This window comes from Heloderma suspectum, chromosome 2 (assembly GCF_057233095.1).
Source record: "Heloderma suspectum isolate Gila_16-S chromosome 2, 16-S_ref, whole genome shotgun sequence".
NCBI classification, from domain to species: domain Eukaryota; kingdom Metazoa; phylum Chordata; class Lepidosauria; order Squamata; family Helodermatidae; genus Heloderma; species Heloderma suspectum.
In genome coordinates this window covers 167,366,037-167,388,319 of record NC_139459.1, presented here as the reverse complement: position 1 = coordinate 167,388,319, position 22,283 = coordinate 167,366,037, and the positions used below count along the sequence as shown (strand labels likewise).

Sequence of the window (22,283 nt, the reverse complement as noted above, 5' to 3'; positions counted from 1 at the left end):
GCTTGGGGGGGAAAGCAAGTACCAACTGGATCTGTTTAGTTTTGTGGAAGGGAAGCCCAAAAGGAAGTCATGAATATATTGGTAGTGGTGGCAGTAGCAAATACAGTGTGGGATGGAAAGGAAATGTTTAGGCATTTAGAAAACATGATGGGCGCTTAGAAAATATAACAGTGCAATCCTATGCACACTTACTTGGGATGCTTCCAGACGAGGCTTTTATCACACCATTGCCCTGTCTCATTCACATAGTTTGATGGGGGTCCAGATGACATTGTCTTCCACTTGTAACCCTCCCATGTTTTCCCACCACTTCTTCCACCTTTTTAGTGCAGAAAAGGAGAAAAAAGCAGAATAGATGCCCACAGTCTCTTCTCACTGGTACTAACTAAAAGCACCCCTAAGGTAAATCCCACTGTGTTGAATGGCACTTACTCCCAGGTAAGCTTGCATAGAATTGCAGGCTAAGGCTGTGATGCTGTGCACACCTACTTGGGAGTAAGCTCCATTGGACATATAACTACATTTGTAAGGGATTGGGCTGTAAACATGGGATTGGACATGGAAAGATGAGTTTAATTCAGGGACAAGGAAGAGGCCTACGTTGCCCTCCATGTGTCCTAACTGGGATTATAGTGACCAGCTTCTGAAATCTCCCTGCATTTGTGGATCCTCCTCAACTGTTCTCCACGTTAATAAATAACTCCCTTTGGGAAACATTTTATCCGCCGTTCCTGTAAACGTTACCAGAATGTTTTGTAAAGTACTTTAAATGCAAAATTGTCACAAAAATGACTTAAGGGTGCAATCCTATGCATGTTTAGGCAGAAAAAAGTCCTGCAACCCCCAAACAGCATGCTGGAAGTTGTAGGTCGTTTCGTCTAAACATGCATAGGATTGCACCCTAAGCCCGCTTGCCTCGTGCATCCCGATGTTTTATGTACGTTTACTCAGAAGTCACTGAGTTACTGGGGACTCAAGGGGGGTTACTCCCAAGTTAAGTGGGCGCAGGATTGCAGCTTTAGGTTGAGTAAATATGCAAAATAATGATGTAAGAATTAGGATCATCATCAACGTCTGAGGTGAGCAGTAAACGCCACCCAGGTACGGCTGCATGCACGCGACGGAGAAGTAAACCACAGCGGAGAGAGTCAGTGGGCTTTACTCCGAATTGCATTGTGGCGCCGCTTTGGTGGAGACAGGCCCAGCGCGGTCTTTTCCTGGATTCCAGAGAAACGCCCCTCCTTCAAAAGAAAAGTCTCTCTTCCCCTCCGGATAAAAAAAGCGACCCCGATCCCCTGCCCCAAGAGAACAAAGCCTGTCTCGCCCCTCTTCCCTCCCCGCGACAGTGGGGCAGGAAGGTGGTAACCAGGCCAGACAAGCTCCGCCCGGGAGGCGAAGCTGGATCCGGATTCGAGCTCATCTGGCGCGGCTTGATGATACGCACCGGAGGAGGCGGAGCAAAGAAGAGCCGAGGAAAGCGAAGCGGGTGTGAGGTCAGTGGGGGCATCTTCTTGTAGTCCGGCCACCCCTTTACCCTTCGGGTGTGCCCCCCCGGTCCTTTCTCAGTTGCCATGGGAATCGCTTATCCATATCCAGCCATCATCCCCAGTGCGTCAGGTCGGGCAGAGCAAAGACCATCCCTCGGACAGCAGCCCCATTTCTGCTGCTGGGCACATAGATATGGGGATTTTGCGGGATGGGGAAAGCCCCTCTGGCTGAGGGCCCCTTCAAGGGGGGTGTATGTGTATGTACATGCAGATGCATGGGGTCTACATGTATACTGTGGTGGTGCTGTTGCTGGTAGTAATGATAATAATAACAACAACAACAATAATAATCAGCATTTATTTAGCACTTTTGAGCGTTCAAACCGTGTCAAAACAACAAAGAGTTTTCCCCATCTCAAAACAGTTGGCACAGAACTAGAACAAGTAAAGACAAAGCAACCAGTGGGGGTGGGTTGGATTGGCAGCACCGTGCTCAAGGCCCCCGAAGTCTGCCACCAGCCCTGCCAACCATAACGGTTAAGGGGCCGGAGTACCTTTCATCCCAACTAGGAAAGGCAAGAGCATTTGGCTAGCACTGAGTAACTTTGGGGCAACACTGAAAAAAAGCCCCTGCTCCAAAGTTGTAATCTAAATTTTGCCCGAGGAAGAAGCGACAAGGGTGACAGGAGAGCCTTCGAGCAACTGAGACTCTGTATGGGTAGGGATACCCTTGCTGCAGTCATCCACACTGGTCACGTTCCTGTTGGATTACTGCATAATATTGTACGTGGGGCTGCCCTTGGAAATGGTCTTCAGTTAGTCCAAAATAGAGCGGCAAGACCGTTGCCAGGGGCTGGAAGGTGTGATCATATTATACCACTGCTTTGCCATCTCCATCAGCTTCCAGGGCCCAAGTCAAAGGGCTGATTTTACCCTTCAAAGCCCTAAATGGCTTGGGTCCAGGTTACCAGAGGGATCACCTCCTCCCATATGTACCTACCTGATCCCTGAGGTCATCGTTTGAGGCCCTTCTTTGGGTGACCCTGCCAAATGCAGTGTGGTGAATGGCTAATTGGAAGAGGGCCTTTTCAGTGGTGGCTTCCTATTCTGGAGTGCCCTTCCCAGAGAGGTTCTCCTGTACACTCTTTTTGGTGTCAGGTGAAGACCTTTTGATTTTCCCAGGTGTTCTAGCATTATACTTTTTTAAATCTTAAAATCTTTCAGAAATTTTAGATTTTTGAATGTTCTGATTGTTATATTCTGGCATTGCTGTGAGTTTTGTATTCTGTTGATGTGTTTATTTATGCTGCTTTTGATTTTTTTGGTTTTATGTCTAATTTTATATTTAAATTGTTTTTATAATTAATTGTAAGCTGCCCAGAGAACTTTATGTTATGTGGCAGCATAGATATGTTATTAATAAATAAATAACAACATGCCCAGATGCAGTTCCTATGCTTATTATTATTATTATTATTATTATCCTTTTTTATTTCATTTCTATACAGCCCAATAGCTGAAGCTCTCTGGGTGGTTTGCAGCAATTCTCTGTGGGCGGTTCACAACAATTGCTTACGGTTAGTTTCTGTATGAGGTGAGGAGTTTTAGCTGAAGGGTTCGTAGACGAGGTGGATTTTGAAGGGAGAGAAAAGTGGCACCACACAGGGCCATAGGAGATAGGACTGTTCTTGGAGATCAGTCTATGAACCATGATAGCTAAATGTGAACCTCCACGTTCTATGGCAGTATACCTCTCAAGACTAGATACTAAACAACAGGGGAAGGCTGTCAGCCTTCATATGCTACTTGGGAGCTTTTTAGAGGCATCTGACAAGCCGCTGCTGGGAAAAGATTGTCGAATCAAATTAACCTTTTGGTCAGATCCAGCAGGGCTCTTCTTTTGAGGCTTACCACATCCCCCAGAAGGTTAGCTTTGCAGCCAAATATCTGGGCCAATGGTTTACTTCTTCTTTTAATCTTTTTTTTAAAGGGCTCAAGCTTGCCTAGCTGTATGGGGGCTGGATGTGCGAAAGACACTTCACTCATGCTCAGAGGCACACCATTACTTTACACGTTCTGTGTCGGTGTCCTGGTATCAAAAACAGCTTGTGGGGCTGAGACTGGTTGGTCCCTTGTTTTGGAGCTGTAAAGGGTGATGTAGTCTGTTCTTTCCTCTCCAGGGAAATCCTAGAAATAACTTTCTCCCATCCTTCTCTTAGGCAGGCCATTCCAGCAGCTCAGCTACACTTCTGTCACCATGGTGAGTGTATGGTTCGTAACACATGCACAGTCAGCGGGGTTCTCCCCCCACATGATGCTTGAACCTCAACAGGGTAAACAAAGCCCTTTCATGCCACGATGTGCGCTTTTTGGCAACATGTTTCTAGCCTCTATAAGAGGCTTGTTGGTTCCCACAAACAGCGCCTCTTTTGGAGTGCCAGCAGACTACCGACTCAGCAGGCGCTGCGTGCGCTCCTGGGGGCTGCTGTCAAATGTCAACTTGTTTCTATAACCTGTAGTCGTCACTGGAAGCCTGTGGTGGCTCTCCATACAACGGCTGTTTTGCCAGCTGAATGGACATTTAAATGGAATAGTTGCCCCAGAGGGCCTGCTCCACATCTGGTGGCAACCTGGGGACCACACAGAGCTGCGCTGCTTCTGTGGAGGCACCATTTGTATGAACCAGCGGTTCCAAATAACGTCTAAATAGGTGTCCATTGTGATGTGCACAATTGCAATAATGCTGGGTGAACCGAATGTAAGGCTAGTTAGGCCTTTGGTTGGTTTCATTGTGGCTTTTCTTATGTTCTTAACCCTTTTGTGAGCTGCCACATTTATGCAAATTGCAGCAGCCATATGTACAGTCTCTCCTTCCGCAGAAGTGCTGACTTACACACACACAGAGAGAGAGAGAGAGAGAGCTTGACTTGGCCTCACCCCTGAATTCCCAAGCTGTTTGCATGGCTGTCATCAAGTGAGAAGTGGCTTGAATCAGCAGCTGTTGCTTCAATAATGTGACTGCTTGGATAAGGCCATAGAGATGGGAGGGGGATTTGCTGGATGAGTGATTTAGCGATTAGCCACAGTACTTAAATGGAACCTCCATATTCATAAGCAGTACAGCTCGGAATACCTGACATGTGGGTGGGGTGGATATTGGAAGCCTTCAAGGTATGCTTGTAAGCTTCCAGAACCATCTGGCTAGGCATTCTGGGAAACGGGATGTTGAACTAGAGAGACCCCAGGTCCAATCAAGTAGGGTTAGTCTTGTGTACTTATACAAAGGGGAAAGACATATGAAAATTGTTTTGCTCTTTGGAACTTTGGCCAAGCTGTGAGTCCTGCCTCGTCCTCACTTTGCCATAAGTTGCCCTTGTGTTTGGGGCTAAAAAGGGGCCCTCTGTTCTGGGCTAAAATAGAACAAGAAAAGAACAAGAAAACTTGTGTCTGGGGTCTGCTTGAAAACCTCTGTGTTCAACAACAACAGCAACAACAGAACTGACCGTGTTTCCAAAGCGCTCATGCACTTTAAATTGCTATCAAGCAAGTGGACTTTAATGGTGTCTTTGGTTTCTTACAGGGGGAAAGAAAAGGCGTCAATAAGTATTATCCACCTGATTTTGATCCAGTCAAGGTAAGAGAGCAATCAGGATTCTCAAGGCAGTTCAGGACTTCCAGTTGTGCACTGACGGTATCAATTTCCCCCCTTTCTGCATTGCAAGGAAATAATTGCTATAGAGCATGCACATGACAACTTCTTAGTGCAGGGGTGGGCAACTTCGGGAGGTCTGGGACCCACCTTTTAACTGCATCTCCCAAAGGAGGTATAACAACAGGGTAAGGAATAATTTTTTTTTAATTAAAGCAAAATGGCATCTGTAGCTGCTATTTATTTATTTATTTATTAAATTTATTAATCGCCCATCTGACTGGTCACCCAGCCACTCTGGGCGATGTACAACCCACCATAAAACAATTTAAAACAATAAAATTTTACCATAATTTTTTTTTTTTTTTAAATACCCTAACCCACCCCAAATGCCTGCCTGAACAACCACGTTTTTAATGCACGACGGAAGCTCATTAAAGAGGGGGCATGACGGAGTTCCCTAGGGAGGGAGTTCCACAGAGTGGGGGCCACCACAGGGAAGGCCCTCTCCCTCGTCCCCACCAGTCTAGCTGTCCTGGCTGATGGGACAGAGAGAAGGCCATCCGAGGCTGATCTTGTTAAGCGGCCTGTCTGGTGTTGCTGGAGGCGCTCCTGAAGATAGGCTGGGCCGGAACCATATAGGGTTTTAAAGGTCAAAACCAACACCTTGAATTTGGCCCGGAAAACAACTGGTAACCAGTGCAACTCCTTCAGCACTGGAGTGATGTGATCTCGCCGGCGGCTGCCTTTAATCAGGCGAGCCGCCGCGTTCTGTACCAGCTGCAGCTTCCGAACCGTCTTCAAGGGTAACCCCACGTAGAGCGCATTACAGTAGTCTAAACGAGAGGAGACCAGGGCATGTACTACCGATGGGAGCAGATGGTCGGGAAGGAAGGGGCGCAGCCGCTGTATCAGATGGAGTTGATACAGCGCTGTCCGGCTCACAGCTGACACCTGAGCCTCCATGGACAGCTGGGAGTCCAAAATGACCCCCAGGCTGCGGACCTGGTCTTTCAAGGGTAGCTGTACCCTATTCAACACCAGGTCAACATCCCCCAGCCTCCTCTTGTCTCCCACCAAAAGTACCTCAGTCTTGTCAGGGTTGAGCTTCAGCTTATTCCTCCCCATCCAGCCACTCACCGTCTCCAGACATTTGGACAGGGATTCTACGGCCAACCTTGGTGAAGATTTGAATGAGAGGTAGAGCTGCGTGTCATCCGCATATTGATGACACTGCACCCCAAACCTCCTGATGATAGCCCCCAGTGGCTTCACATAGATGTTAAATAGCATCGGGGAGAGGATGGAACCCTGTGGCACCCCACAAGTAAGTGGCCACGGGTCCGAAACCTCCTCTCCCAGTGCTACCCTCTGGTACCTGCCAGAGTGCCAAAAGGGTCAAAATTAGCTTGCAATGGATACCCATTTTGTTTGGAAGTTTTAAAAAAATGTTGGGGTCCCTCCTCAAATTTTGGGAGGTGGCAGGGGCTGAACTGGGGAGCTGAAGGAACTGCATGTGGTCCACAGACTGTGTGTTGCCCATCCCTGCCCTAGTAGATTGTATACCTAGTGGTTACAGCATGGCAGGTCAGAATTTGAAATGTCTGTGTGGGCGCAAGTGGGTTAAAATAGAGGTAGGCATAGGAGCTAGGCTTTCTGGATGCCGTCTGGATTTCTAATAACAAACTCTAGCCACCCAGGGGGAAAGGAATTCCAGAGTGTTTGAGCCACATCCTGTTGCTGGGTCATTCAGAGACCACTGTGTTTCTCTTTGGAACTGTTAACACCATCTATTTCTGGAAATAACAATTCTGTTTACATTTATAAACTTACCCAGGAGTTGAAAGGAGGATGGGTCAAGGCCCTCATCTTGCCAGGGACGGATGACTTTCCCTTGCTTCAACCCCTAATTCACCCCTCAACAAATCCAAAGCTGCAATGACTTGAGAGGTTTTTTTTAACCCAAGAAAGCTGACCAGGTGAACAGGCACTCTATTGCTGGTTTATGCCATGGCCATAGGCAAGTTGGCTCTCATATCAGTGCCCCTGTTTCCCTGGTATTGTGACGATCTGAGACAGAGATTGCCTCCTCACTGGAACATCTCTAGCCTCGCAGCCAAGCAGTTTCAAACCCCTTTAGCTCCCCAGATGGGAAGAGCATTGAATGTAATTGGGCTCTTGCCTGTTTGCTGGGTTGAGGATGCTCTCCTCTTCCATCCCCTTCCTTTGCTGAAAAAGTATTCATGCCATAGAGAAAGGGCTTATTTGCACGATGAGCGAAACGGGTGAAGGAAGGCTAGTTTTAAAATGTGATATATTTTTGTTGGTTCTGCTCCAGGCAAGCTGAGATCCTCAGTGCAGCTTTGTTAGTTAACCAAACAAGGTTTTAACTACTTGCAGCAAGCAGATGTTAAAAACAACATGACAAGTAGCGGAATGTACTCCTCTTGCCTGTTTTTTAAATAAGCATTGAGACAGCAGTGGTATCTTGGGGCAGAGGCCAACATTGTGCAAGCAGAAGTCCGGTCACACAATGGGACTTCCTCCCTCTCTTGTCCCCCTGTGCCCCCCCAATCTGCCCTGGAGGGTCCCCCAACCCTCCAGAGCAGATTGTGAGGGTGCGTAGGGGGCTGTCGAAAGGAGAGGGAATTACCACCACCCCCAAATTCCACTGGTTCTGTCAGTGGATAAACTTAATTGGATTTCACCCTTTGTTATTAACAGAAGGATAGATCTCTATAAAACAAAATTGAAAAAGTTATGTGATTGCATATGATTTATGCCATCCTTTTAAACTAATTCTTTTTCTCTTGTTTATATTGACAAATGGGAAATGGGATTAAAGTATTAAAAATAAAATAAAAATGTGAGAAAATGATACAATAATTTTTAAAATACATGATAAAAATATTTTTAAAATCCTAGTACAGGTCATTCGCTTGACCATCAGCTGATTTGTACCTCTGTAAATTCCTTCCTAAGTTTCCAAGCCTGAACAGTGAATCTGGACACTGTGAATGTATTAAATATATAACACTTGGAAAGTAAGAATGTAAGTCTTCTCAGTATCAACTTCTTAACCTAATTTGACAGTTCTTCAAGCAATTTCTTCCTTGGCAAATTGTAAATAGGACAACATAGTAGATATTGAAGATGTTTATTGCTTCCAGCTGTACATCTATTGGTAACTTGCAGTATCACCCTTCTAGAAATTGAGTGGGTATGCTTTGAAGTGACAGGGCTGTGAACGCCCTACAAAAAAAGAAACTTTCAAATATTCTTCAGGGATAGGCAAAGACTTAGAGCCAAGGTTGGCCTGACTACTGCAACCTTATCTTTCCCTGTCAAGGATCGTAACTGGAATGCACTTGCTACTGCTTGCATTTAGCAGTATAAACCTTCCGGAGTTATCCCAGACCTTCATGCTGATATAGGGATTGTAGCATTATGTTTCCAAATGGTTTTTTGGGGTGAGCCTTGAAACCAAGCTGGTTAATGACCAGGAAGAACAAAAATAATCCGGTTCCCTAACAGGATCAACGGGTACATGTAGATTTCCTGCTAATCTAACGTTCCACAAGTTCAGCTACTTCTGTGTAAGCTGGTAGAAAACCTTTGGGGACGCAGGAGCAGTAAGATCTTTCATTCTGGGCACGTGCTTAGCTCCCAGTGGGAAGTTGGGCAGAAACTCTTTGTTTTCCAGTGGCACAGTCAGCATTGCAGGGACTCACAAATGGTAATCAGCTGCAAGCACGAGCGTAATGGATCTATGTACAAGAAATTGAATACCCATCTTCTCTCTCACAGCATGGCTCCCTTAATAAGTACCGCAACAGCCATCCACTGCGGGAAAGAGCTCGTAAACTCTCCCAAGGCATCCTCATCATCAGGTAAGGATACCGAGATGCAGCCTTTTGTGTGCCTGATACTCAGCAGAGTGTCTTGGACTCTTTGGTAGTTTGATCAAGGGATTGCTAACTATATTGTACTCTCAGCAAGAGGGCATTGGAAATGGTTTCCTTTCCTCTCTGTCAGCCCTGCATATCAGGGGAGGGCTGGCTCTGTGCCAGCCGGCTTATGTGTGGCCATCACACAGGACTTGCTCTCCAGCTAGAGGAAACTTTGGCCACCTCTGCTGCCTGCAGTGAACCTCCCTTGGCTACTCTTTCCTAGGTTTGAGATGCCGTATAACATCTGGTGTGATGGCTGCCAGAACCACATCGGCATGGGTGAGTGTGGGGTGCACCCCCCAAAGAGACACCTTGTAAAGTAGGCAGTGAGTGGGGGTTAAATTAAATACTGCTTAAAGACATTTTTAAATACATTCAGGAGTATATACATCTCATTCAGTCAGCCAGTCATTCATAAATAAATAAATAAATAATGAGATAAATTCAGGAGACTTTGGAGAAGGGGGTGGGACAGCTACATGCAGGAAAAGTGTAAGCCCTCTTGAGTGCCGCTTTCTTGGTAGAAGTTCAAATCAAATACGTATATACATACATATATAAATAAATACAGCCTGTTTGACCTCCATCCAATAATTCTATATGCCTATATTGCACCTGGTTTTCTGCTCTTAGGTGTGATCAGGTATGCTCAAATCCCTGGCACCTTAGGGTAAGTCAGGAAAACGCCTGAGAAGGAGGGGTTGGGCATCAAGAGAGAGGAAGGGTGCAATCCTGTGCATGTTTAGACAGAGCAAAGACTTATAACTGTTAGCATTCTCCAGCCAGCTAAGCTGGCTGGGGAATGCTGGAAGTTGTAGAACTTTTTTCTGTCTGAACACGCATCGGATTGCACCTTAAGGGTCGCAGTATTGAATTTGGCTAGTTAGAACAAGAGGAATGAGATTTAGGGTCTCTGGGTTCGATTCTCAGCTCTGGGAAGGTGGAGGTGGTGGGTCTAGACCAGCCTTCCCCAGCCTAATGGCCATGCTGGTTGGGGGTGATGGGAGGTGTAGTCCAACCCAACTGGAGGGCACGAGATTGGAGAAGGCTGGTCTAGTAACTAGAGATTAAAACAGAGGTCCTCGACGCCAGAATATTGGGGGATCTTTTCCCTTCCCTTCCCTTCCCTTCCCTTCCCTTCCCTCTGCTGTTGTGTTGTTTTCACAATTATGGTAAGGTTTGGGCTTGTTTTTTTTTGAAGGGTGGGGTATGAGTATTTAAAATAAATAAAATGGTAATTATTGATGGGGTGTGTGATCAGGAAATCCATTGTAGGTATATACAAATACTAGACATCTGTCCTTCACTCTGTTTGCTGCAGGCGTTCGCTACAATGCAGAGAAGAAGAAGGTTGGCAATTACTACACCACCCCTATCTACCGGTGGGTGCTCTGGAGGCAGAGGGGTCTTGCTGTCTTTGCTCACTGGGTCTGTTGGGAGTGACCAGTTGGGCCTGAGGATCCTCACACTTGCTTTAGCCACTCCTGGATGTCCTGCTTAGTCTCCTCCTGGCTTCTCAGATTTTACCAGGCACTTCCCAATTGTGTTTTCATACTATTCCTGTAATGATAAGGACTAGAAACATACCTTTTAAAAAAGCTGAAGTTCACAGGCTGCTGAGCACAGCATCCGATACCAAATTCAATGCTTGCAGTTTACTGCCCAGCAAAATATGTGTAGCTGTAGCAAGGGACTTACAGTCAGGGCCAGAAATATTGGAACAAGGGTAACTGTTTTGGCAGTTGGCCTCTGTACACCACCACATTGAAGTTGAAAGGAAACACACCCAGATGGGAGTGAAGTCAGGACTTTCAGCAGTAATTCAAGGGGTTTGACAAAAGTGGGGCACTACCCATTCAGGAAGTACAGCCAGTGGCATACACACACCCCTGTCGTTGGTGGCTCATAAGTAATGGAACGAATGGCTGACAAGCATCTGCATGGCCAGGTGTGGCCTGTTTCCTGGGCACCCCATGACCAATCAAGCAGGTAAAAGGCCCGGAGGTGGTTCTGAGTGTTACATTTGCATTTGATAGCTGTTCACTGGAACTCCCAACATGAGGCCCAAAGAGGTGTCCATGCGAGTGAAGGAGGCCATCATTAGGCTGAGGAAACAAAATAAGCCCATCAGAGATTGCAAAAGCAGTGGGAGTGGCCAATACAACAGTTTGGAACATCCTGAAAAAGAAGGAATTAACTGGCAAGTTCAGCAACAGCAAAAGGCCTGGAAGACCACGGAAGACAACTAAAGTGGATGACCGCAGACTTCTGCTCATGGTAAAGAGGAACCCTTTCACAACATCTAGCCAGGCCAAGAATGCTCTTGAGGAGGTGGGCATGTCATTGTCAACATCTGCAGTCCAGAGACAGCTTTATGAATGTAAATACAGAGGCTTCACAACAAGGTGCAAACCACTGGGAATGCTCAAGAACAGAAAGGCCAGATTAGCCTTTGCCAGCAAACACCTAAAAAAGCCTGCCCAGTTCTGAAATAAGATTCTTTGGACTGATGAAACCAAGATTAACTTGTACCAGAATGATGGGAAGAGAAAAGTATGGAGAAGGAAACGAACAGGTCATGATCCAAAGCATACCACATCATCTGTCAAACATGGTGGAGGCAGTGTTATGGCATGGGCATGTATGGAACCGGGTGACTGGTGTTTATTGATGACCTGACTGCTGATAAAAGCAACAGGACGAATTCTGAAGTGTATAGGGCTATACTTTCTGCTCAGATTCAGCTGAATGCTGCCAAACTGATAGGATGCCGCTTCATATTGCAGATAGATAATGACCCCAAACATATAGCAAAAGCTACCCAAGAGTTTCTCAAGGCAAAGAAGTGGGATGTTCTTCAATGGCCAAGTCAGTCACCTGATCTCAACCCAATAGAGCATGCTTTTCACTTACTGAAGACAAGACTGAAGGCAGAAAGACCCACAAACAAGCAGCAGCTGAAGGCAGCTGCAGTAAAGGCCTGGCAAAGCATCTCGAGGGAGGAAACTCAGCATTTGGTCATGTCCATGGGTTCCAGACTTCAGGCAGTCATTGACTGCAAAGGATTTTCATCCAGGTATTAAAGGCGATCCTTCAGCTTGAAATGATGTTGGTTTGTTCCATGACTTATGAGCCACCAATGACGGGGTGTGTGTGTGTATGCCACTGGCTGTCCTTCCTGAATGGTTAGTGCCCCACTTTTGTCAAACCCCTTGAATTACAGCTGAAAGTCTTGACTCCGCTCTCATCTGGGCATGTTTCCTTTCAACTTCAATGTGGTGGTGTACAGAGGCCAACTGCCAAAACAGTTATCCTTGTTCCAATATTTCTGGTCCTGACTGTATCTATTTATTTAAAACATTTATACTGCAGCTTCCAGCAGGACATAGACCATCCAAATAAATCTTAAAAAATCTTTGCCTTCCAGGTTTCGAATGAAGTGTCACCTTTGCCCCAACCACATTGAGATGCAGACGGACCCGGCCAGCTGTGACTACGTCATTGTCAGCGGTGCCCGGCGCAAGGAAGAACGCTGGGATGTGGAAGCCAATGAGCAGATCGTGGCCACAGGTGAGCCTAAGGAGCAGGGCCCCTCCTGCTGCTGGGGCCCTTGGGGGTGTGTCTGACCTGGCCTCATGCATGTGTCTGCTTCTCAGCTCATGAGGAGAAGCAGAAGCTGGAGATGGATGCCATGTACCGGCTGGAGCATGGCTCCAAGGACCAGAGCAAGCTGCAGCGAGCCCTCCCTACCCTGCAGAACATCCAGGAGGCCCAGAGTGCCTGGAAGGATGACTTTGCCCTCAATAGCCTCCTTCGCCGGAAATTCAGGGTAAGTGGGAGGGAGGGGAGAGGAAGGGGAAGGATTCCTGATCACAGCCTTGCAATCCATTTGTCCGCAGCCCTGGACAAATGAGAACAGGATAGAATTGCAATGCCATTCCTAGTTATAATTTAAATTTTAAAAATAGGGCTGCCAACCAATCGTCTACTCCACACTCCAGCTGCCCTGCATTCGCGGCTAGACGGCTGATTTCGGCTGTCTAGCCGTGGGACATCGGAGCGCAGGGTGGGTAGGCTGGATGACACATAGGAAGTGTCGTACAGGCACTTACAAACTCCCCGCTCCTGGGAATGACCCCTTTCCCCCTGTTCCGCTGTTATGAACGCAGGGACAATCCACGCCTACGAGGCTGCAGAGGAGGGGCGGGAAGGCGGTTCTCCGGGAACTGACCTCGGAGCATGGGCTGCGAGGGTGGTTCCCGGGAACCAACCAATCCTATGGCCATCTAGCCACTGTCTAGCAGCCATAGGATTGTGCCTTAAATAGTTAATTAGCCACCTGCCTTTCAACCAATTCATGGACTGCATATAAATTAGATAAAAGTTCATGTGATTAACCCTCCATTTACGTACCTTTTTGAGATATTTAATAATGAAAAGTTACCAGTGCTTGGTAACCTTTTTACCTTTTCTGTTTTGTTTCCTATTATGGTTACATACCAGAGTCAAAAACATGTATAAAAGATGAATGTATGTCTTTAACTTGCAAGACTGCCAATTAAAGTTTGCCCCAACCAATTAATCAACTGAAGTTGAATTGACCCAGTAATCCTCAACTTTTGCAGACCCAGTATCCAACTTTTACCAACCTGTCCTGTACATGGGTCTTATTTGGAATTTCTTTCTGTATATGTCTTTTCCCCTTCCCTTCCCTTCCCTTCCCTTCCCTTCCCTTCCCTTCCCTTCCCTTCCCTTCCCTTCCCTTCCCTTCCCTTCCCTTCCCTTCCCTTCCCTTCCCTTCCCTTCCCTTTTCTTTCTTTCTTTCTTTCTTTCTTTCTTTCTTTCTTTCTTTCTTATTTTCTGCCCTTCTCTCTTGTTTTCCTACTACCTCACCTCTCCTCTTGTTTCTCCTCTTAAAGCTCTCCAAAACAAAAATCTGGGCTATGCTGTTGGGTACAATCCACCTTCAATTGAAACATGACCCAATAGTTCAAGAGCAGTGCAGTCATCTAGATTAAGACTGGAGTCCTATACCCATTTATCTGGGAATAAGCCCCATTGAATTTAATGGGACTTATTCCTGAGCAGATACGTATAGCATTGCAGTGTAAGTCAGTTTTGCAGATATGTCCATCAAAGTGACTAGCTCTTGAATACTTTTACTATCCTGCATGCCACACGCTTATCTTAGTCATTTGCATTTTTGATTGCTTTTAATTGATTTCTTTTTCTTATAATTCCTAATGAAACCAACCTCAAGCCCAGTAGGAGTAGACAGAATAAGAATTATTCAATAAATAAAATGTGTGGCCTACAGAGAACCAAGTTTTATACAGCTTTCCTACTAGGTGTCCTGGAGGTAACTTTATTAGCTACAGGTGACCAGGCGAGAAACAGTTGTTAAGCTTGGATTAAAGCTTCCTGTCCCATTTTTCTTATTTTTTAATTATTTTATTTATTCATTTATTATTACATTTATATCTTGCCTTTTTCCCTCTTGCAAGGATCCCAAGGTGGCTTACCTAAGCCTCCTCTTCTCCACTTTATTCTCACAACAACCTTGTGTAGTAGGTTAAGCTCCTGCAGGAAACTGGGCACTCATCAGGTGATGGGGAGAGCAATCCTGTGGCCCCTAGACAGAGTCTGGGGGCCATGGGATAGTTCAGAGTCCTGGATCCGAGGCTGGAGTCCGATCCTGGGCCCAGGAGTCCGAGCTCCCTGCCCCCTTGCAGCCAGCAGAGAACTGCACCGGCTGCCTTTCCGAGGTTGCAAAAGGGACCTTGCAGGGGAGGGAAAGGGGGTGTACCGGTGGGCAGGGAGGGGACTGGGGAGGCCAGCTTAGGTAGTATCCAGAGGCCTCCCCAGCCTCCTTCCCTTCCCCTCCGCCTCAGCTAGATGGGCGAAAACTCCCTTCCAGCTAAAATGTGGAGCGAGGGGAGCACAGAGTCTCCTGCTGGCTTGCATTCCTCAGCCCTCGTTTGCCCTTGGCCTCTGTCTTGTTTTGTCCCTGCTCAGCCTCCTCTGGCTCAGTGGCAATGCCAATGTGGACTTTGTTCTTGGTCCCCCTTTCCCGTCCCATAGGAAGAGAAGAAAGTCCTGCAGGAGGAAGAGGAGAAAGATCTCGCCTTGCAGACGAAAGCGAACCTGAGCATCCCACTTGTGCGGGAGTCTGACGAGGACCGGCACCTGGCAGCACTGCTGAAGTATCAGAGCCTTGGCTGTACGTGAAGACTTCACCGTTGGGGACGTTTGCAGGGTGGGGTAAGGATGCGGGGCCACGGCTAGGGCTGCCCCAGCCAGCACTGCGGGGGTGTAAAGGTCCAGCACAGTTGTTGGCAGTACAAAACAGGTGGCTGCCTGTCAAAGACAGCATTCAAAGCGTGGGAGGTGTCCTGTCCCCCCTTGTGTCCTTATCAGACGTGCAAGGCTAAATTAATATATCTGACCCTGGGCACCCCCTCCCCCCCAAAAGCCCTGTGCAGATGAGTCCTTGGAGCTCCAGTCCTAGCAGCTGGGCTCCCTGCCCTAGTTTTCTGACTTTCTTTGCTGATTGATCCCTTTGGTATCTTTTCAAAAGAAATATCTGTCAAGCACCCACCATAACCCAGAGTGCAAGGATATAATACTCATTTTAATAAAGTATGTACTAACACAGAGGATTTTCCTTTCAGACAGCGAGACCATGCACTTGTGTTTTTGAATTGATGTATTTTTGCATGGGCAGAGTTTGTCTTGTCTCCCTCATAATCATTTTTAGATTTCCACCCCAAATACAGTTCCTAAATCATGGTTGGAGAATCACTGGGCTGGAGGCCACAGTACAAAAGTACTGTTGCTCACGCAGTGTGCATCTCAAGACCCTGTTACTGCACCAAAGTATCTGTGCCCCAAGATCCTTGCAGCGTTGCAGAGGATGCTGGGGCGCAGCTATTCACAACTCAGTGCTTTAGATGCAGAACATCCCAGGTTCAGTATTCCCCTGGCATCTCCAGTTTAAAACAGGTTCAGGTAGGAGGTGATGTGAAAGACCCCTGCCAGGGATCCTGGAAAGCCTCTGTCAGTCAGAGTCAACCAGGGGTGGGCAACTAGTGGCTCTCCAGAAGTTTCGGCCTGCATCTCTCATGATCCCTCACCATTGACCCTACTGGCTAGAGCTGATGGGAGTTGTAGGCCAAAGCATCTGGAGGGCCACAAGTTTCCCACTACCGGTAGGCAATATTGGGCTTTATAGACAAATAATCTGTCCTGGTGTAAGGCAGCTTCTGATGTTCCTTTTGCATTGCTGTGTTCCTGTCACACACAATCCTGCTGTTCATCATGGTAACCCGTTCCCCTTTTCCCCTCCAGCCTATGAAGACAAACAGAAGCAAAAACGCAATGAGATTGTTGAACGCCCATGGTTCTCATCCACTCCGGCCTCAAGCACCAAAGCAAATGACACCCTGAAAAGGCTGGCATTTGCTGGGAGATGCCCAGCTGGCAAGTCACCTGTAGCTATGGAGAACCTGGGTGTCGTGCGTCGGAAATCCAGGGACAGGGAGCGAGCGTCCACTGACGAGGAGAGTGACGCTTTGGGTCCCGTGGCACAAGCGAAGAGACAGGACCAGGACAGTGTGGCAAGTGGAGTGTCCTTCCACTCTCCCATGGCGCCTGGAGCAGGCTCCCAAGAGGCTGAAGGAAGCCCCCCATCCAGTTTTGCCACCTCTCTAGTCGCAGATTATTCAGACTCTGCATCTGATCCTGAAGCTGGACTATGAACAGTGCTCTGTGGAGGGAGAGGGAGAGAACATGACTGGAGCTGGTGTGCAGACTGCAGTGCTTTTCAAGGAAGCGAGACTGTGCTGTCTGCAGTCGCTGCACCAGCCAATTAGATGCCTGAATATGATTGAGCGAGTGAATGAGTGTGTGCATGTTCCCTTGGGAGTTACATTTTCTTGCCTTTTCTTGGACTGTGTGCACCTCTGCCCCTGGTTATTTAAACAAGACCCCTTCCTTATTTTGTCCAACACACTATAAAATAAACACAGCTATCCCTATGACCCTGTGTGTCTTGTCCTGCCCAGAATATGGCACTCGCACATGCATGGCTGCTAGCAAAGGCCACCAGCCTGGGCTAAGGAAAGAAGCAGAAATCAAGGATCCGTATATGCCATCAGCAAACAATACTAGTCCATCTCACAGCCCTTTAACCAGTAAACCCATGTTTTGAAACGGCGATTCAGATACATTGAAACAAGTTCAGAGAAGGGCAACAAAGATGATCAGGGGGCTAGAAACTAAGTTGTATGTATGAGGAGATCTGATTTGATTTGTACTCCGCCTTTCAAACATGAGATGGCAAGACTGAACATCGACATCTTGGGAATCAGTGAACTAAAATGGACAGGCATGGGCGAATTTAATTCAGGTGACCATCATATCTACTACTGTGGGCAAGAATCCCTGAGAAGAAATGGAGTAGCACGCATAGTCAAGAAAAGGGTGGGAAAAGCAGTACTGGGGTACAATCTCAAAAACGATAGAATGATCTCAGTACGAATCCAAGGCAAACCATTCAGCATCACAGTAATTCAAGTCTATGCCCCAACCACTGAATCCGAAGAAGCTGAGGTTGATTGGTTCTATGAAGACCTACAACACCTTCTAGAACTAACACCAAAAAAAGATGTCCTTTCATCATAGGGGATTGGAATGCTAAAGTAGGAAGTCAAGAAATCACCGGGATAACAGGCAAACATGGCCTTGGTGTACAAAATGAAGCAGGACAAAAGCTAATAGAGTTTTGCCAAGAGAACTTCCTGATCATAGCAAACACTCTTTTCCAACAGCACAAGAGGCGGCTCTACACATGGACATCACCAGATGGTCAATATCGAAATCAGATTGATTATGTCCTTTGCAGCCAAAGATGGAGAAGCTCTATACTCTCAGTCAAAACAAGACCTGGAGCTGACTGTGGCTCAGATCATGAGCTTCTTCTTGCAAAATTTCGGCTTAAATTGAAGAATGTAGGGAAAACCACTAAACCATTCAGGTATGACCTAAATCATATCCCTTATGAATATACAGTGGAGGTGAGGAATAGATTTCAGGGATTAGACCTGATAGACAGAGTGCCTGAGGAACTATGGACGGAGGTCTGTAACATTGTTCAGGAGGCAGCAACTCAATCCATCCCAAAGAAAAAGAAATGCAAGAAAGCCAAGTGGCTGTCTGATGAGGCTTTACAAGTAGCTGAGGAAAGAAGGGAAGCGAAAAGCAAGGGAGAAAGGGGAAGATATATCCAACTGAATGCAGAGTTCCAGAGAACAGCAAGGAGAGACAAGAAGGCCTTCTTAAATGGACTATGCAAAGAAATTGAGGAAAACAACAGAATGGGAAAGACTAGAGATCTCTTCAAGAAAATCAGAGATCTCAAGGGAATGTTTTGTGCAAAGACAGCATGATAAAGGACAAATAAGGCAGGGACATAACAGAAGCAGATGAGGTTAAGAAGAGGTGGAAAGAATACACAGAAGAACTATACAGGAAAGATCTGAATGTCCCTGATAGCCATGATAGTGCGGTCACTGAACTTGAGCCGGACATCCTAGAAAGTGAAGTCAAGTGGGCCTTAGGAAGCATTACTAACAACAAAGCTAGCAGAGATGACAGCATTCCAGCTGAGCTGTTTAAGATCCTAAAAGATGATGCTGTTAACGTGCTGCACTCAATATGCCAACAAATTTGGAACACTCAACAATGGCCACAAGACTGGAAAAGGTCAGTTTACATTCCAGTTCTAAAGAAGGGCAATGCCAAAGAGTGTTCAAACTGCCGCACAATTGCGCTCATTTCACATGCCAGCAAGGTTATGCTCAAAATCCTACAAGCGAGGCTTAGCAGTATGTGAACCGAGAACTACCGGAAGTACAAGCGGGGTTTCGAAGAGGCAGAGGAACTAGAGATCAAATCGCCAACATTCGCTGGATCATGGAGGAAGCAAGAGAATTCCAGAAAAATGTCTATTTCTGCTTCATTAACTACGCTAAAGCCTTTGATTGTGTGGATCACAACAAACTGTGGCAAATTCTTAAAGTGATGGGAATACCAGACCACCTTAACTGTCTCCTGAGAAACCTGTACGAGGGTCAAGAAGCAACAGTAAGAACCAGACATGGAACAACCGAGTGGTTCAAAATCGGGAAAGGAGTACGACAAGGCTGCATATTGTCACCCTGCTTATTTAACTTATATGCAGAGTACATCATGAGAAATGCCGGGTTGGATGAATCAGAGGTCGGAATTAAGATTGCTGGGAGAATTATCAACAACCTCCGATATGCAGACGATACCACCCTAATGGCAGAAAGTGAAGAGGATCTAAAGAGCCTCTTGTTGAGGGTGAAAGAGGAGAGTGCAAAAGCTGGTTTGAAACTCAACATTAAAAAAACTAAGATCATGGCATCTGGCCCCATCACTTCCTGGCATATAGAAGGGGAAGAAATGGAAGCTGTGACAGATTTTATTTTCTTGGGCTCCAAGATCACTGCAGACGGTGACCGGAGCCATGAAGTTAAAAGACGCTTGCTCCTTGGGAGGAAAGCTATGGCCAACCTAGACAGCATAGTAAGAAGCATAGACATCACCTTGCCGACAAAGGTCCGTCTAATCAAAGCTATGGTTTTCCCAGTAGTAATGTATGGCTGTGAGAGCTGGACTATAAGGAAGGCTGAGCGCCGAAGAATTGACGCTTTCGAACTGTGGTGCTGGAGAAGACTCTTACGAGTCCACTGGACTGCAAGGAGGTCAAATCAGTCAATCCTAAAGGAAATCAACCCTGAGTGCTCATTGGAAGGACAGATACTGAAGCTGAAGCTCAAATATTTTGGCCACCTAATGCAAAGAGAAAACTCTCTGGAAAAGACCCTGATGCTGGGAAAGACTGAAGGCAAAAGGAGAAGGGGACGGCTGAGGATGAGATGGCTAGATAGCATCACCGATGCAATGAATATGAACTTGAGCACGCTCCGGGAGAGAGCGCAGGACAGGAAGGCCTGGCGTGCTATGGTCCATGGGGTCACGAAGAGTCGGACACGACTGAACAACAACAACCGCCTTTCTACCAAAGAATGGCAGTGAAGGCAGAACTGATTGAAGGAACTAGGTAAGTTTAGTTTTGAGAAGAGAAAATAAGACTGAGGGGAAATATGAGAGCACTTTTCAAATACCTAAAGCGTTGTCATATAGAAGAGGGCCGCAATCTGTCATCCGAGACTGTAGGACATGAAATAACTGCCTTAAGTTAGGGGAGGGCAGATTTCAGCTGAACATCAGGAAAGCCTTCCAAATGGTCAGAAAGCCTTCCAGTTCTGTAATTCTATACAGCTGTGGGATAAAGGACAGGTTTCCTTAGCAATGTCAGGAATGGGGAACTGGTGAGGTAAGTCAAGATCTTCCAACCTGGCCACAGTGTTGTGGTATGTGCTTGCATACATAGGAAAAAATCCTGACTTCACCACAAAGCTATCTTCAATTTTAATTCTAAAGTCTAGTGGACCAGAAACGTATGCCTTTGTTTTGTTTAAAATATGACAGCTGTGTTCTCTAGATTCCACATTAGAGACCTCTCTAATGTGGATAATGCGGCCTCTATTCATAGTGCATAATGTGCCCACAGCCATAGAGATTCCAAATCCATAGCTTGCTCTGTCTCTTTAATGTGCTCATGCTATGAAGATATATGAAATCAATAGAGATGAGCTAGGCCTTGACTGTGAAAGGGGCTGTGTTCCAGTTTCTTATTGGTCCAAACTGACTGCTGTTTGAGGCTGGGTCAAAAGCCATGCTGAAGGTATATAGTTACTGAGCTAAAGCAGGAAACTGGTTACACTGAATCTGCTGAGATTTTTATTTTTTTTAATGCTGTCCTGCCCTATCCTGAAGTGCTAACAAATTAAAAGAGCTGGGCTCATTGTGGGTTGTTTAACCTTTGATGAGCTGTGACTGTGCCAGCTGCCATCTTGAAAATGCAACCCCGATTGGAGCCATCGGGGGGTTGCCTTGTTGTGAGACCCAGCCACCGTGGGTTATTGGGGGGTTAAACAACCTTCACATAACCTTACTACAAACCAAGGGTCATTTAACCTTAAAATAACCCACAGTGGCCGGGTCTCATGACAAGGCAACCCCCCCCAATGGCCCTGATCAGGAGATGCATATTCAAATATGCAAATAAGGACCATATAAGCTGCCTTGGGTTCCTTGCAAGAGGGGAAAAAGGCAGGATATAAATGTAATAAAATTATTTTTAAAATTCGGGTTAACCCATGGTGAGCACGGCATGTTGTGTGAACCGGGTCAATATGTATACCCTGTCTACACATTACACACTTACAATTTTTAGTCTCTGTAGACAGGGTATACCAACCCACCTACTTACATGACCACTTCATGCATCTGATAAAATGTGCTCTGACCCACAAAAGCTGCAAGAAATGTGTTAGTGGCTTTAAGGCAAGGATAGGGAGACTTCATGCTTGCAGAATCTTCCTTGTGTGTGGTTTGTTTGTTTTTTACCTGAGGAACTGGAGTTGGGTACAGAATAGTGGCTCAGAGGGGAGGGTGTTATATATGTATATACTTAGAATTAAAGAACAGAGCCTCTGACCCACATGCTCAGTCTAGGAGGTCTTTTTCAGTACTCAAACTGAACTCATGGCCCATTCACATAAAGATCCACTCCTGGTTTCCCCTGCAGAACTTCATTAATTTCAGAAAGTTAATTTGGAGAGAAAGATAAAAAAAGCTTTCAGCTGTTGCTAAAATGGAATAATGACTTAAGGAAAGATGTTCTGGAAGCAGTGTGGGTCTGGATATCAAACATTGTACCACAGGTTATGGTATGTGTGAATGGACCTAAAAGACATTTTCATTGGGCTGTCCTTTACAACTTCCAAATCACTTCCTTGGTGAGGCACCGCTAGCTTGGATCACATCAGTAAATACGTGAAGTTGGGAATTTTTGCCCCAACGTGCATCACTTTACACTTGCCTGCACTGAACCGCATTTGCCATTTTGATGCCCATTCTCCCAGTTTGGAGAGATCCTTTTGGAGCTCTTCACAATCCCTCTTTGTTTTAACCACACGATATAATTTGGTGTCATCAGCAAACTTGGCTATCGCGTTGCCCACGTCTAATTCCAGATCATTTATG

General features: G+C 46.3%; 1 protein-coding gene across 5 annotated transcripts; it reads left to right on the top strand.

The window, feature by feature from the left end:
* Window positions 1–1,454: 1,454 nt before the first annotated feature.
* On the top strand, window positions 1,455–17,125 carry YJU2B (YJU2 splicing factor homolog B). 5 transcript variants are annotated; one of them, XM_084835824.1, is made up of 11 exons: window positions 1,455–1,493; window positions 2,996–3,064; window positions 3,707–3,747; window positions 5,068–5,121; window positions 8,944–9,026; window positions 9,310–9,365; window positions 10,408–10,468; window positions 12,514–12,656; window positions 12,743–12,915; window positions 15,168–15,306; window positions 16,434–17,125. In XM_084835824.1, the coding sequence occupies exons 3-11, from the start codon at window positions 3,745–3,747 to the stop codon at window positions 16,841–16,843; spliced, it is 1,122 nt and encodes a 373-aa protein (XP_084691950.1). In that variant the 5' UTR covers window positions 1,455–1,493; window positions 2,996–3,064; window positions 3,707–3,744; the 3' UTR covers window positions 16,844–17,125. The 5 variants fall into 5 exon arrangements, with proteins under 5 accessions (XP_084691950.1, XP_084691951.1, XP_084691949.1 ...); XM_084835825.1 differs by having other exon boundaries at window positions 2,996–3,081; XM_084835823.1 differs by lacking the exon at window positions 2,996–3,064.
* The last annotated feature ends 5,158 nt before the right edge of the window (window positions 17,126–22,283 follow it).

Bases quoted from the DNA above. Each gene is read 5' to 3' on its own strand.
- YJU2B (XM_084835828.1), top strand. From the start codon at position 3,499: ATGGGGGCTGGATGTGCGAAAGACACTTCACTCATGCTCAGAGGCACA. The intron at 12,657-12,742 runs GTGAGCCTAAGG...TCTGCTTCTCAG, and splicing joins TGAGCAGATCGTGGCCACAG to CTCATGAGGAGAAGCAGAAG. The intron at 12,916-15,167 runs GTAAGTGGGAGG...CCCGTCCCATAG, and splicing joins TCCTTCGCCGGAAATTCAGG to GAAGAGAAGAAAGTCCTGCA.